This window comes from Eleginops maclovinus, chromosome 20, assembly GCF_036324505.1.
Source record: "Eleginops maclovinus isolate JMC-PN-2008 ecotype Puerto Natales chromosome 20, JC_Emac_rtc_rv5, whole genome shotgun sequence".
In the NCBI taxonomy this organism is placed as follows: Eukaryota; Metazoa; Chordata; class Actinopteri; order Perciformes; family Eleginopidae; genus Eleginops; species Eleginops maclovinus.
In genome coordinates, this window is record NC_086368.1 from 13936344 (window position 1) to 13951883 (window position 15540).

Genomic DNA, 15540 nt, shown 5'->3' on the forward strand with positions numbered 1-15540 from the left:
AATTTACATTTTAACAGCTTTTAACTGCAAAGCTGCAGGAAGAATAGCAAAATAACTGTGTTATTATGTATCTCATATTGCAGCCTCACAGGGCCACTTGCAGGACTAACGTCTTGCAGTCCTTTTTATTTGTGTTGAGGTAGCAGTTTCTCTGTATTTAGGGGAGTTTCTATTTATTTGTTGTGCAGCGGAAGTGACATGTGCCCCCAACCAGTTCCAGTGTGCCATCACCAAGCGCTGTATCCCACGGGTGTGGGTGTGTGACAGGGACAATGACTGTGTGGATGGATCTGATGAGCCGGCCAACTGCAGTAAGCCGCAACTCATATTCTCTTCTTCTCTATAGCAAGAACACGGTCCTCGTATACTTCCTGACTGCTAATATTGATTGGAGACTATTGATGTCAGTAAACATTTAAAAAATAAATATTGAGAATATTGCGCTTGTTTTTGGAAAGAAACCTGAAACTACAGCCACCACAATATATTATTTAGCTGTTCATTATTGAGTTAGCCATTATTGAAGCTTAATAATAACATTTTTATCTATTTGTTATCTGTTAATTCTGTGACAGAAACAGAGTGACTAAGCCTTTATTCCCATGTCTAGTGTCACTGTGTCTAATCCATTAAACCCTTTCTATTGCAGCTCAGATGACATGTGGTGTGGATGAGTTCCGCTGTAAGGACTCGGGGCGCTGCATCCCGGCACGCTGGAAGTGTGACGGAGAGGATGACTGTGGAGACGCTTCGGATGAACCCAAAGAAGAGTGTGGTAAGGACAGAGTGAACAATTGGGAAAGCGGGGAACGAAAGTCAGTTACAGGGCCGTGCTTGTACTAATCATGTCTGTTTGGTGCTCAGATGAGCGTACATGTGAGCCATACCAGTTCCGCTGTAAAAACAACCGCTGTGTGCCAGGCCGCTGGCAATGTGACTACGACAACGACTGTGGGGACAACTCTGATGAAGACAAGTGTGGTAGGTTCCCGGCTGTATTTTACTTTGCTCCTCACTCACATAGCCACACCCACAGTTCATCACACACCACAGTCTGCATGAAAGCAATTATTTATATCATATCACATGCAATGGGTTTTAGTAAGCTATGTATCACCTTTCACTGTGTGTTTGTCTGTTATAATTACTCAACTACACGCATGGTTGAGACTTTGATTTCCATTTTTGCATTAATAAGTTCTGTGGCCATTTACACATCTCACATCATCTCATGTCTATTTTGCATTTCACACTGGCCGGTTGATGTGAGCCAGAGGTAGGTGTTTTCACATTACAGCTCAACCATACACAATCTTAGCTACCCAGTCGTTCGTGTGCCCCCCCACCCCAGCCTGTCTTTTGTTCTTTGAGCCTTTTCCTTCCTTTTCAATCCTCCTCTAGCTCTTCCACCACATGCTGTAGAGAATGTTGCACCATCCCCACCTCTGAACCCCATGAGTTATTACTGTGATATGAATTATCAGCCTTATAATATTCATGTATGTCAGACTCTCGACAGAGTATTCATTAATCTTCTCGCAGTCGGCTTTTCCCTCCTTTCTCTGCCTCTTCCTCTTTTTCCTTTCCTAGCGCCTCTCCCTGCTACTCGCCTTTACTCTCAGTTCCTGCTCATCATCCTCTCTCAGTCTTCTAAGCTGCTTTATCTCTGTCCTCAGTGCCTCGTAAGTGTTCCGAGAGCGAGTTTTCTTGCACAAATGGCCGCTGCATTGCCGGGCGTTGGAAGTGCGATGGGGACCACGACTGTGCTGACGGTTCAGATGAGGTATCCCTAAACTGTGCTCATATAACTCCTTCATTGTGCTTTGAAACTTGACACACTAAAGGCACTTACAAAAACTTTGTTTTGTTACAGAATGGCTGTGATGTGAAATGTGACAGTGATCAGTTCCAGTGCAAAAATGGCCATTGCATAGCCATCCGCTGGCGCTGCGATGCTGATGTTGACTGTTTGGATGGCAGTGATGAGGAGAAATGTGACACTGGTGGTAAGGAAGACACTTGTCGTATCTCCTGGATGCATCAGCAGCGGATGTTGTATGTTATTCATTCCTCTGTCCTGTTCTCTCACTGCCGTGTTTCAGTGGGTAGACACTGCCCCCTGGACGAGTTCCAGTGCAACAACACTCTTTGTAAACCCCTGGGCTGGAAGTGTGACGGCGAGGACGACTGTGGAGACAACTCAGATGAGAATCCAGAAGAGTGTGGTAAGAATCACTGTTCACAGTCGACAGTATTCTGAAAGTCTTGACCGGTTGATACCTTTCCTAAAAGCAGTCTCTCTCTTTCTTAATGTTTTTCCCCTTCTGTCCATTAGTTAAATTCCAGTGCCCGCCCACAAGGCAGTTCCGCTGTCATAATGATCGCGTGTGTCTGCCTTTATCAAAACGCTGTGATACTGTCAACAACTGTGGGGACAACAGTGATGAAGTCAATTGCCGTGAGTTTGTTTACTCTTGTCTATTTAATGTTTTAAGGAGACTGTAAACTGTAGAGAGAAATAAACAATTCTCGAAAGCATTGTTTGCTAACTGATAGGATTCTAAATCCTTTATTAGGATGACTTATGGATGTATAGGTAATTTTCTCTCTGTCGATCTTCCAGCATCGCCTCCTTCCAGACCAGTGTGTCAAAAAGATGAGTTCCAGTGCTCCCATGGTCACTGCATCAGTTCTGTCCTGCGCTGCAACTACTTCAATGACTGCGAGGACTATGGTTCTGATGAAATGAACTGTGATAAGAAAGGTGTGTTGTGTCCCAGTTTAAATGTCTTCATAAATTGGTGGTTGTCCTTCTAAATGCATACCACCTGTTCCTGTGCCTGCAGACACGGTGCTGAATGACTGCCGCAGTAACAGGACAGTATGTGGAGATGGAGATGAAGCTCATTGTGTTGTGAACGGCACCGACTCTTTCTGCTCCTGCAAACCCGGCTTCAAATCCAATGGACGTAACCGGTGTGAAGGTACAGTCTTCCTTCACTTACTTTACCTGTATCAATTTTACATGTGTTATCGCATGTTGTGGTAGCAATGTGCTCTTAAATCGACTTGTAATGTTCATCATGTGACTTTGGGGGGTTGTCACAGATAAGAACGAGTGCAAGCAGTTTGGTGTATGTTCCCACATCTGCAACAACACTAAGGGTTCCCACAAGTGCAGCTGCCACAAGTACTTTACGAGAATCAATGACACCTGCAAGGCTGATGGTGAGTGCTTCCCCCTCTAACGGACACTTCTTTTTCCAAGTTTAAGTTCTATGTACTGTAAAAACCCTGAATTCCAGTGCTTTCTCTCATATCTCTACAATCTACTACAATATCTATTGGTTATTATCCCGGCTGACATTATTTTGTCTGCATTTCCAGCTCCGAGACAAGTGCTCTACATCGCTGATGACAGCGAGATCCGCAGCCTGGACCCTTCCATGCCAAACTGGCGCTATGAGCAGGTCTTCCAGGGTGATGCCAACGTGCGCATTGATGCCATGGACCTGCATGTCAAGTCAAACCGCATTTACTGGACAAACTGGCACACAGGGCGGATTTCCTCCTATGATTTGCCTTCTTCCTCCTCCTCCCCAAATAGCAACCGTAACAGACGCCAAAGTGAGTCGAGGGTCACAAATGTGGAGGTAAGTGTGTATTTATGTGCTTGTAGTTAGGTGTGTGTCCAATGATGGAGTTTCTTAGTGCTGTTTCTTTGTATCTGTGGTCAGATCCCTGACCTGAAGATGCCCCGTGGCATTGCTGTGGACTGGGTGGCAGGGAACTTATACTGGACTGACTCTGGCAGAGATGTCATCGAGGTGGCCCAGATAAGTGGAGGACGCCACCGCAAAACGCTCATCTCTGGCATGATCGATGAGCCTTATGCAATTGTGGTCGACCCCCAGAGAGGGTGAGCGGATAACAAGAATGGAAATGAAAAAAGGTTTCATAGATAACAGCAGTAATAAATGGAGCTTTTACATTTCCTTCATTAGGAAAATGTACTGGGCCGACTGGGGGAATCATCCCAAGATTGAAACGGCTGCTATGGACGGAACAATGAGGGAGACGCTGGTGGAAGAAAACCTCCAGTGGCCAACTGGTAAAACATGCAAACACACATTCTCCACTCAAGGTTACCAAATTAATTTAGTGCGCTCAATGAGAATGTAGCTCATTCACACTACGTACATATAGAATTTGCAATAAACATTTATATTTAAATGGAATAAAATAAAACAATGAATATAGAAATAGTGTTGTACATATATACCTAGAGAGTCTTTGTGGTTTAAAGTGTGAATGCAAGCTGTGGAAAAACGGTAACACTTTACTTGAATGGGTGTTCATAAGACTGACATAACATTGTCATAACCATGACATGACACCTGTCTTAAACATTAATGAATATTTATGACAGTTGTCGTTAAGGTCATTCGGTAAGTTACCGTATTTTCCGGACTACAAGGCGCACCTGAATATTAGCCGCACAAGCTAAAGTTAGGGGGAAATCCTGTTTTGTTCATACATTAGCCGCACCAGACTATAAGCCGCAGGGTTCAAAACTTGTGCAAAAAGTAGCGGTTTATAGTCCGGAAATTACGGTACTTGTCTTGCTCTTGCTAATCTAGTCTCTTTTTCGCACTAATTCGTACGGCACTACTTTGCCTGGCGACAAGTATGTGACCAACATACCCTTCCGCCAGGCAAAGTAGTGCCATACAACAGCGGAACAAAACAAAACCTCTTACGATATCACAAAAATCATGAAAAATCCAGAAAAGCCGCACCGGACTATAAGCCGCAGGGTTCAAAGCTTGTGCAAAAAGTAGCGGCCTATAGTCCGGAAATTACGGTATGTCACTTTTGATGCAAAGGTGACATTGTTTGAGATGTCCTTGTTATGACAACTTGACGTAAACCAAGACAACAAAACCATTCATAAGCATGTCATAGCAGATATCCATATATGACGGTTTAATGTCGCGCTAAGATATCAAGCTGAACGTTTTTCTTAAGTTTGACAGTTAGGTGTGCTATGACATGTTTATGAATGGTTTTGTTGTCTTGGTTTATTTCAAGTTGTCATAACAAGGACATCTCAAACAATGTCACCTTTGCATCAAAAGTGACATAACTTACAGAATGACACTTAACGACAACTGTCATAAGTATTCATTAATGGTTATGAAAGGTGTCATGTCATGGTTATCACAATGCTATGTCAGTCTTATGAACACCCATTCAAGTAAAGTGTTACCGGAAAAACTAGCAACAGAAATGTCCATGTAATGTTTTTATGGTGGTTGCGGAGGATGAGGATGAATCATCTATTCTATACTGTTTAGTTCTATACTAAATGCAAAGGAGATCTTCAATTCTCTTCTTTCTGAATTTTATTATAATACTCTCTCTCTCTCTCTCTAAAGGTCTAGCAGTGGACTACTTCAACGAGCGTCTGTTCTGGGCTGATGCTAAACTCTCGTTGATCTGCAGTGTGAGGCTGAATGGCAGCGATGTGGTTGTGGCTGTAAACGGCAATAAGAACAGTTGAGTGACATAATGATGATGATTCTGTAATCCATAACAATGATCAGTGTTTTTTAAGCCATGTGTCAGTTGCAATTTGCATTTGTGAGGAAAATGCCAGAACGAACATTTTAGCAGGTATACTGTCTGTCCATCTTCCAAAACATGGCTCCTCTGTTTCTGCACAGTGCTCCATCATCCCTTCAGCATCGATATCTTTGAGGATTACATCTACGGCGTCACCTACATCAACAACTACGTCTTCAGAGTGAATAAGTTTGGCAAAGGCCCCATTGAGAACCTGACAACTGGAATGAACCACGCCACAGATATAGCTTTGTACCACCGCTACAAGCAACCTGAGAGTGAGTGGAAAGAGACACAACCCTTAACATCAGCAGTTCTCAATAAAAGACAGAGAAGGCAGGAGGGCTAAAACAGGTAGTTATTGGTTTAAAACTCTGTGTAACTCTCTTTCTTTGGTAGTGACGAATCCCTGCGACAGGAAGAAATGTGAATGGCTGTGTCTGCTGAGCCCCAGCGGACCAGTCTGCATCTGTCCCAATGGACGCACGCTGGACAACGGCACATGTGTGGAGCTGCCCACTCCCACACTGTCTCCTATCTGTAAGTAAAAATACACTCCAACATACAACACACATACACACACTGGGATCTGAACTCATTCTCTATGACTGAAAAAATGTCATCATCTGCAGCTCCGCCCAGTGGCCCCTGCTTGGTCCAGTGTTTGAACGGTGGCAGCTGCTCCCTGAATGCCAACAAGCAGCCCAAATGTCGCTGCCAGCCTAACTATGGAGGAGATCGATGTGAGATTGACCAGTGCAGGGACTACTGCAAGAATGGAGGCACATGCACACCTTCCCCTACAGGTAATATATTGACATTGCAATCTGGTTTTGCCATAGGATGTTATAATAAACGTGTTATGATAAAGGTAATAATTCAATTACAATTAAATGTTGAAACAATGCTATATAGGCTAAAATAGGGCTATGCAGGCCTGATGTCTCTGTTGGCATGGTATTGTGACAAGACTTTGCTTCCTCAGGTTCTCCTACATGTCGGTGCCTGAAAGGCTTTACAGGGACAAACTGTAACCTCCACACCTGTAGGGATTACTGCAAAAATGGTGGCAACTGTACAGTCAGTGCTGGAAACCAGCCAACCTGCAGCTGCCCAGCTGACTTCCTGGGCGACCAGTGCCAGTACAGTGAGTGCTCCCACTATCTAGCAGACACACAAGTTTAAAAATGTTCACATACATTTGTTGCAAACGGGGTCGCTCTAATAGACTATGTTGTGGCTGCATTGCGCTTACCTGTGTGTGTGTGTGTGTGTGTGTGTGTGTGTGTGTGTGTGTGTGTGTGTGTGTGTGTGTGTGTGAGAGCAGGAAGCTGTGAGGGCCACTGCCTGAACAAAGGCACATGTCTTTTAAGTGAAACTGGCTCCAAACTGTGCCGCTGTCTGCCTCAGTACAGTGGCAGCACATGTGAGGTAGACAAGTGTCACTATTGTCGCGATGGTGATTGTATCCCCAGCAACGGATTTACGTCGACAGGAGACTTCACGTGCCGGTAGTACATATTCTTTATTCAACACAAGCAGACCTGCACACATGAGCAAAGCTGTGTAGTCTTTCTTCATTGATGCTCACAATTGTTTGTCTGCTTCAGCTGCACAAATGGAAGAGTCCAGCCCAGCTGTTACACATGTGATACAAATGAGTACTGTGCTAATGGTCAGTGCTCCATAAACTCCATCACACGCCTACCAGAATGCAGGTGGGGAGCAGTGTTTTCACCCATAAATGTCTTTAATTGATTGTGAATATTTCCAATGTAGGATTGCATGCATACATATCTCACTTTGAGTGTGTGTTTGTGTGTGTAGATGTTCACCTGGATGGGCAGGGTATCGCTGTGAGTCCATAGCCAGCGGTGACAGTTCCTCAGGTTCAGGTGGACGTATGTATACATTCCCTTGACATCATTAATATAATTTCCCTGAATGGGATAACATTCTCAATGCACTGTTCCTGTTTGTGTGTTTGTGTTTGTAGGCACAGCCTCCATAGTGATACCCGTGCTGCTGCTGTTGCTACTGGTTCTGCTGGCTGCAGGAGCATTGTTTTGGTATAGAAGAAGGATGAGAGGGTGAGTACAATCTTCATTAAAAACAAGAGTCAGTAGAGAGCTCTTTTTGCCTTTTTAAATTCCCTCTGTCTTCCTCTTTCTCTTCCTTTTCTGGTCTGCACTCTCCCTCCTCTCTGTAATGGCATCTCCTCTGCTCTTCAGGTCTAGTCGGCTCGGCAAAACCGGCTCCAGACACTTGCGGTAACGGTTGCCAGGGTTTCACTTTCCTTCTATTTCCTCATTCAGTTCTGCATCCTGATGCTCTCTCTTTCTCTGCCTCTCTTGTACTCATAAGTTTTGGTTTGCTGTGCAGTGTTTGGTCCTGTGGTAAATGTTGTGCCATTCTCTCAGATATTAAGGGGAGCTGTAGTTCATCCTTCTCCTACAATATCTCCTTTTTAATGCCCTCTTCAGACTGGCTCAATGTCAGATCTATTGAAAAGATGCATTGAGTAGATCTGTCCATGCACTAGCCAGTGCTGTACATCTGTCATATTGTTGTCCATCCTATTTTGCCATATTTTACTTACTGTTCTGTGCTGTGGTTTGTATTGTGGTATTGTCTCTCATATTGAGAGCTTGGCAGTGTGTCAGCATTCTATAAAGCTCGGATTGGAAAATGCATTGTGAAAAAAAATAGCATTTACTTACTGGTAGAGATCAAAGACAATGCAGGTATTCGTAGCATACTTTGGGGGATCTATTGTGGTCCGAAAAATAGTCTGCACATGAACAATCCTGTATCCAGGTCCTCTGAGTCTGGATCTGTTATGGGCTACATGAATGCTGAGTTTGTGTCAGCGCCTGTGCTGTGGCTTAGTTCCCTCAGCCTGGATGGTAGTGGGAGTCATGTGATGCCTCGTCCCTCCCTTTATTATGTGGCTGTTCCCCTGCTTGCACTGTTAAGGCTTTAACCACCTTGAATAAGAAACAAATAAATGACTGCCTTTAATATTTTGTGTAGGGCTAAGGGCTTCCAGCACCAAAGGATGACAAACGGAGCAATGAATGTTGAAATTGGAAACCCTGCCTACAAGATCTACGAGGGGGAGCCAGACGACGATGCTGGGGAGCTGCTAGACGCAGACTTCACGCTGGACCCAGACAAGGTAGAGAGAAATACCACACACATGCATTTATATGCACCTGTTGTAGTCTCTATATATAATATCTAATGCATGATTTGTTGCCTTTTTCCAGCCCACCAACTTCACAAACCCAGTATATGCCACTCTGTACATGGGAGCACACAACAGCCGCAACTCTCTGGCCAGCACAGACGAAAAGAAGGAGTTGCTATCACGTGGAGATGAGGAGCCCCTTGTGGACCCCCTGACATAAACTGTCCATTGGCCTGGATCACACTATTCCAAACAAACCCTTCTTCTTACCTTTTAAAGAAAAACAAAACAGAACAAAAAAATCGATAAAAAGTGTGAGAGAAAATTGACAAAAAGTGTGAACACTGTATAAAATGTACAAAAATGAAGGACTACTTTTGTATGTGATTGCAGTATTATATTTTGTTCTTTTGAGATTCCTCTGGTCAAAAATGAATAACATTTTCTATGAGAGATTTTTAATTTACACTTTGTCCCTTACCCTTTACCTAAATAGCCACTACCTCTGTGCAAAATGAAATGGAAACAAGAAAATCAGAAGAAAAGATGCTATCATTGGAGCAATTTTAATTTTTTATTTTTGTATGAATTGTATAGAAAAGAAAAAACATTGTTCCATTTCACCAGTGCCAACTGTTTGTTGTTTGTGTTGACTTTGAGTGGGAAAGGCAAAACTCAAAGTTTACTAAATCGGTACATATGTTGTCTTGCTGGAGTTTTTTAGCAAGATTGTGTGAGACAGATTTGTGATAGCACCGTTTGTGTATAGCACATTTAAAATGTCAATACCAGATGGCAACTACAGTATTTCCACATATTTTCTTCTCCGAGAACAATGTCCATGAAATGACTGTGTTGTCTTCCTTGCACAGAATTAATTTGTTACGGTATAGCGTATACTGTAGGCTTTATACCGTAATATGTACAACAGGTATGTTTGTTTTTATCACATTGTATGACAGCTGGAGCTCATGTGTTGCTGAAGCGAGAGATTGAGAGGCGTTTTTGGTGTGTGCTTATGTAGATGCACAGTGAGGAAGTTGGTAATGGTTTAATCATTCCAGGCATACTGCTGGGTGGAGATCACAGATGGAAAGCGGTGGTATGAATGAATGCCTTCTTGGGTGGGCAACTTGCTTATAACAGGGGGGCCTACCAGATACAAGACTGATGGATTGTGTATTTTCTGCACCATTTAGTTGTGTCACAAGGTTCTTCCTTTAAAAGGAAAGGGACTCTGTAATTATGGTAAAATCAAGATGGGTCTTGTTTGTCTTTTATTTCTCCAGTCCATTTTTTTTTGTAAAGACTATATGACATCAATCTAGCCTTGTGATTTATCTTTAGAGGATCAAGGTCTGTACGTTCAGTTTTTGTAATGACTCAGTCTTAAGTGCATTATGTTCATTTGGTCTTTCTAATCTCTCACTCTCCTCTGTGCCCTGCTGCTGCTAATGCTACCATTCTGGTCGCTCTGACACGTCCTTACGCTCAGCCTGTCCCAAAATGCTGCTTTCTGTCAGAAATGTGTCAGCCATATCTTAATGCATGTGGAAAGTAACACCAATCTTTAATGTAACTACAATAACAAGTTTTTACTTTGCTTACCTGTCAGCAAGCGGTATTTTATGCTGTTGTATATGTTTTGTCTTTAATTGAGAGACAAGTACAATCATTTTACTTAAAGAACATTTTTGCAAAATCATACATGCATTTTCAGAATGTTTTTGATTAGTTTTTGTTTGTTTTTTTTAATGAAAAATGACACATAGCTTTTATAGTACACAATGCATGGAGGCTCAGACTTTCTTCTGGAAAGAGAATAACGTTTAATTTTTGCTGGAGTACTTTACAAACTAAATAACAGATATTGTTATAAATAAAATTTTAAAATTGTACAGAAAACAAGCAACTGTGTTTTGTGTTTTTGATTCAAAACATGCTGATATATTAAAGATGCTTTGATGAGTCAGTGTGGGTTGGTTTAATCATTTATTCGGACAATGGTAAATCAGTTTATATGTACTGTAGACATAGTTTAGTTTATTTATGTCAATGTCATTCTTATACTCTTCCAAATCAAACTTAATCAGAAAACCAAAACTGAAGATATCCTTCATCAAAGAAAGTCATACTTTATATTTGAAGATACATGGTGATAAACTATAAACTCAAAGCAACCCTGACTGATCATTAAAAAAAATTACAAGAGAAGAAAAGACTGTATGCAATACACAAGTACGAGCATTAAAGTAATGATTGTTTTATATAGTTATTTTTTTGTGAGAAAAGACCCCTCCTCAGTAACTTCGTATGGTAGTCTTCACTCGATGCCTTTAGCCTTCAGCTCATCTTTGACTCTGCCCAGGTAGTGAGGGTCAGGATACCCAAAACTGAGGAAACAACAAAATTACAATTAATATATTACATTTATAACTTTTCAGTAGACTTCACATCAAAAACAGTATATATTATAAAGAACTAAGAGATACGGTTACTGTACTTTTGTGGTCCTCCTGACATGTTGGTCTTGTGGTGAATGTCGTTCCAGGTCACCTGGCCATCCAACCCAGTTGTTCTGGACGTCCCAACTGTGAAAATTAGTTTCTGGGCAAATGCTTTCTTCAACAGGTGCAGCACTTCTCTGCCCTCGTGGTTGTCTGGCAAATAGGCTGTTCTGTGACAAGAAGAAAAGCGCTTTCCAGGATTTGGATGCTTTTCCTGCAAAACAAAAAATGCAACAAAACAAGTCAGAAATAAACCTAATAGTTACATTATTGACACAATGTCTCCAAATATATAAATGATGACATTTACCGTTTGTGTTCCAGCTGAAATATCATAGTTGATGATGATAGTGCTGCAGTGTTTGAATCCAGGGAGGGATGAATGCAACTTATCCGTTGTCATTTTCCCATCGGGCTGGTCTCCCTCCATTAACCCAAATACATCTTTGCAAATAGGACAGGTGGGTCCTATGCTCTTTCTGGAGGCTTCCAGGCAAGCCTCACAAAACCCATGCTTACACTTAAGCTGTTTCTTATTTTTAAATGTATCCAAGCATATAGCACAGCGGTCCTCTTCATTATCTCTTGCAGTTGCTCCCCTTCCTGTGGGTGCTTCAGTGTTGTTTCCGGATGCTCCATTCAACACAGGTCCACCAGAGGCTCCCTCTGACAGAACAACATTGCTCAGGTTTTTTGGTGAACCACTAAACCCACCACCAGGGAAACGGATGAAGCTCGGGGGTGATGTGGCAATCTTCTGGTACAGATGAAGAAGTGCTCTGAGAGCGTGGCTCTCCATTGACGCATTATCTACAGATCTTTTGTAGCAAACTTTGACTTGTACTTTGCCTTGACTGATGCCTGATTCTTTAAAATCTACACCAAACTTAGCTTTGATCTTAGCTACTTGCTCTATGAAGGAGGTAGTCATCAGCTTCCAGTAGATCTCCTCCATGGCTAGCCCACCATTGACCAGAGGGTCTTTGATGCTCATGCCAATGGTCGGTGATGTGTCTTGAGGCACCTCTGCAGACTGTACAACAGAAGTGCTGATATTTAACCTTTTGATGTCATCTTGACTTTGACTTGGCCCCCATGAGGTCATTTCTTCAGGCGTTAGAGTGAGTAAAAGTCTGCTCCCCTTTCTCTGGGTGATATTCATCACTTCCTTCCACTCTTCTGGATCTACATTCTTAAGAGGAATATTTAAGCTTTCTATGATTAAGCGATCCTGGACGAGGCTTGTAAACGCAGAGAGAGCTTTTTTTGGGCTCGCATCTTTCTTGTCCGCTGGAAACGTAATTTTTACGTCTGCTGAGATTTTAACACCATTCTCTTTCTCTATACGTTCAATTTCCTTCTTGAAGATGTGGCTCACATACCAGAAAGGGCCCACTGAGAGAGTGCATGTTGCCTCCTTTTCCTTCTCTTCTTCTTTTGAAACTGAACTGCTCTTCTCCTCCAGTCCCCCGTCCTGAATAACATACAAGGTTTTCATGTATAAATCATTTATTTTCAATACATTTCATTCAGAATGATTTACTACACAGTACATACTACATCTGGCGAATGAGGAAGGTTCATTGATGCCTCTGGTTTTTGTGTCTCAAGCTGTAGCCGTGTCAAAGTAACAGTCAATATGTTGACTGTTTTCCCTTCTTTCCCCTGGAGGGTTTGTCCTGCAAGACGTAGAAGCTCATTCTCAAGAATGGCTTTGTCTTCGAAATGAAGAGAAGACAAGAACATTGCATTAGAAAATATACAAAATGTGAGTAATTAAAGTCTGATGTAATAGTAAAAATATATATTCATACTGCCTGAAAGTGGTGTAAGACATAGTTGAACTGTATCATCTTCTGAGCCTTTAAAAACTTTGCAATCTGCATTGAGATGGTTGGTGTTGGACCAAGTCTGAAAAACCATCTCACATTTGGACAGTGGAACATTTTCATCTTCTGACCACTTAATTGAGAGAATGGCTTGAACGGCATCTTTGTCCTTTGATAAAATCATGAGAGTTCAAGAAACATGTTAAAGTTCATGTCACCATGTTATAAAGCAAAATCACTCATGCTATTCAGAATGATAATCAGTGAAAAACAATGCTGTCATACATTAATTCTGCAAGTTTTCTATGAAACTAATTTAATAATATGATATTAGAAGTAATGTTTCAATAGCACTCTTTCCATACTCCACAGCAGTATTAAAAACCAAACATGGAACACGACTGGATAAAGTTACGTGTAAATTAATATGCAAACACATGCACACACACCTACCTTAGCGGAAATATCAGTAGGTGTTGGTGGTGGAGTTTGCTGGATATTATCACCTTCCCTGTTATGCTTCCCATACTACAATAAAAAAAGACAATTCCGGAAATGATTGCTTTCAAACTACGACAAGATTAAGCGAAAAACTGTATATTCAAATAATCACATTTTAATAGTGGATATCTTAACAGCTGTCTTTCATGCTGGTTTATTGTTCATCATTTATACATGACACTAATTTAAGAATATAATATTAGAAATAATGTTTTATTCACATTACTTTAATAACATTTAATAATAAATATAATCTGACCTAAGTGGACAGGCTTGATACAGCAGACAGCATGCTGTGACTTTTTGAGATATACTTTCACTTTCATGATTGATTGATCTGAATTTTCTATTCACCAGTTATTAGTTTATAAAAACTGCTAATGTCTTGGAAATGTAGAAAGTGCTCTGCCAACGTTTCTACACCAGTACTATTACAAAATATATGGCACAAGACTGGATAAAATGACGTGTAAATGAATATGTAAACATACCTTAGTGGACGTATCAGTAGGTGTTGGTGGTTGAGTGTATTGGATAGGACTTCCGTCACTGTTTTGACCCTACACATAAAAATAAAAAAAGCAAACAAGATTTAGCAGAAAACAGTATTTTCAAATAATCACATTTTAATAGCACAGAATTCTCTTAATATCAGTTTGTCATACTGGTTATATTGTTCAACATTAGTTGCAGACTGATTCGGTGTACTCACTTCCATGGCCTCTGGTTCATTATCTGACATTTTGACCGTCTTCTTCCTTTAATACAGAGCAAATATGTCTCTCATAGATGACAGCACTTTATCTGCATACTTCCATAGACTATCGTTATTGGTTGTATTTTCTTGAGAAGATGCCAATTGTGATATTAACAACATGTTTCACGAATATCGCTAGAACCACTTTCGGTTACGATTTATAGTTACGACACACTAAAAGCTCATTTTAAGGGCTATAATCTTGCCTTACATGTCACGTATTTCCTACAAAACACTACGTTATGTCACGGACATGATGGTTTATTTTTGACATACAAATAACACGTTAAACAAAAATTAATGACGAAAAAGACTTACCTTATCCTGACTCTACACTTTAAACGCTGCTTCTTCTTATTCCTGATAAATGAAAGTGAAAGTATTGTAGCTTCGCGAGACACATGACGTAACAGCTGCGGTACTCTCGACCTTTTAATTCTACTAATGTTTCTTCATAAACAACTCACACTTTCTGAACCTCATATGTTTTTAGAAAGTGCATGTTGTGTATTGGTTATGTACGGATCCCCGGAAGGGACAATGGGGGAGGGAAATCGAAAAATAAAAGGATTTGTCTTGCTTTTCGTAGATTTGTCCTATCCTGTAGTTTTCATAATATTACTAGAGATACAGGCGTATATTTCTTCTGAGGAAGAACATATCCAGAATACTTCGTTTTTTATGAAGAAATATCACTGGCTGTCATTCTGATTCTGATTTCTGATTCTGATTGAAACTTTTCTGAACTATTATCTCCTTCATTCGAGGTTTGTCCAGGGGTGTGAAGTACTCAGATTTTGTATTTAAGTAAAAGTATAAATACCAGAGTGTAGGAATACTCTGTTAGAAGTAAAAGTCCTGCAATTAAAATGTAACCCAAGTAAAAGTACTGGCATCTAATATACTTTAAGTGCCAAAAGTAGAAGTACTCATTATGCATATCTGCCAATTTCAAATTAATATAAATTACATGTTTGGATTTAATTATTGCTGCATTAAAGTGTTTATAAAAGCTGGTAAAGGTGGAGACATTTTTAATTACTTTTTATACTACAGCGTAGCTTGTGGATTTACTCCAGGTGTAACTAAAGTTTTATTTAAGTGTTGATTATATTTCACATCATTAATCCA

At 40.9% G+C, this 15540-nt stretch overlaps 2 protein-coding genes across 2 annotated transcripts in view; one reads left to right on the top strand and one right to left on the bottom strand.

The window, feature by feature from the left end:
• The window catches only part of LOC134882434 (low-density lipoprotein receptor-related protein 1-like), an 84022-nt gene extending 73235 nt beyond the window's left edge, over window positions 1-10787 (top strand). Inside the window, 25 exon segments of the mRNA XM_063910112.1 lie at window positions 189-311; window positions 650-775; window positions 865-981; window positions 1677-1783; window positions 1874-2006; window positions 2103-2225; window positions 2336-2458; window positions 2624-2764; window positions 2847-2984; window positions 3109-3228; window positions 3388-3653; window positions 3738-3919; window positions 4005-4111; window positions 5439-5558; window positions 5727-5903; window positions 6025-6165; window positions 6258-6431; window positions 6611-6772; window positions 6953-7136; window positions 7236-7343; window positions 7453-7526; window positions 7622-7715; window positions 7857-7895; window positions 8659-8803; window positions 8895-10787. Coding sequence (XP_063766182.1) covers window positions 189-311; window positions 650-775; window positions 865-981; window positions 1677-1783; window positions 1874-2006; window positions 2103-2225; window positions 2336-2458; window positions 2624-2764; window positions 2847-2984; window positions 3109-3228; window positions 3388-3653; window positions 3738-3919; window positions 4005-4111; window positions 5439-5558; window positions 5727-5903; window positions 6025-6165; window positions 6258-6431; window positions 6611-6772; window positions 6953-7136; window positions 7236-7343; window positions 7453-7526; window positions 7622-7715; window positions 7857-7895; window positions 8659-8803; window positions 8895-9035 — 3365 coding nt within the window. The 3' untranslated portion in view covers window positions 9036-10787.
• Window positions 10788-10790: 3 nt separating this feature from the next.
• Window positions 10791-14912, bottom strand: LOC134882436 (uncharacterized). The gene is made up of 9 exons (XM_063910115.1): window positions 14728-14912; window positions 14365-14410; window positions 14144-14212; window positions 13605-13679; window positions 13137-13320; window positions 12880-13040; window positions 11633-12796; window positions 11319-11536; window positions 10791-11208 (listed from the first exon to the last, which is right to left on the bottom strand). The coding sequence occupies exons 2-9, from the start codon at window positions 14392-14394 to the stop codon at window positions 11139-11141; spliced, it is 1971 nt and encodes a 656-aa protein (XP_063766185.1). The 5' UTR covers window positions 14395-14410; window positions 14728-14912; the 3' UTR covers window positions 10791-11138.
• Between the last annotated feature and the right edge of the window lie 628 nt (window positions 14913-15540).

Coding starts and splice junctions, on each gene's coding strand:
- LOC134882436 (XM_063910115.1), bottom strand. CDS start 14,394: ATGTCAGATAATGAACCAGAGGCCATGGAA. Junction 13,041..13,136: donor TCTTACACCACTTTCAGGCA/GTATGAATATAT, acceptor TTCATTTCGAAG/ACAAAGCCATTCTTGAGAAT. Junction 12,797..12,879: donor TTCCTCATTCGCCAGATGTA/GTATGTACTGTG, acceptor TATGTTATTCAG/GACGGGGGACTGGAGGAGAA.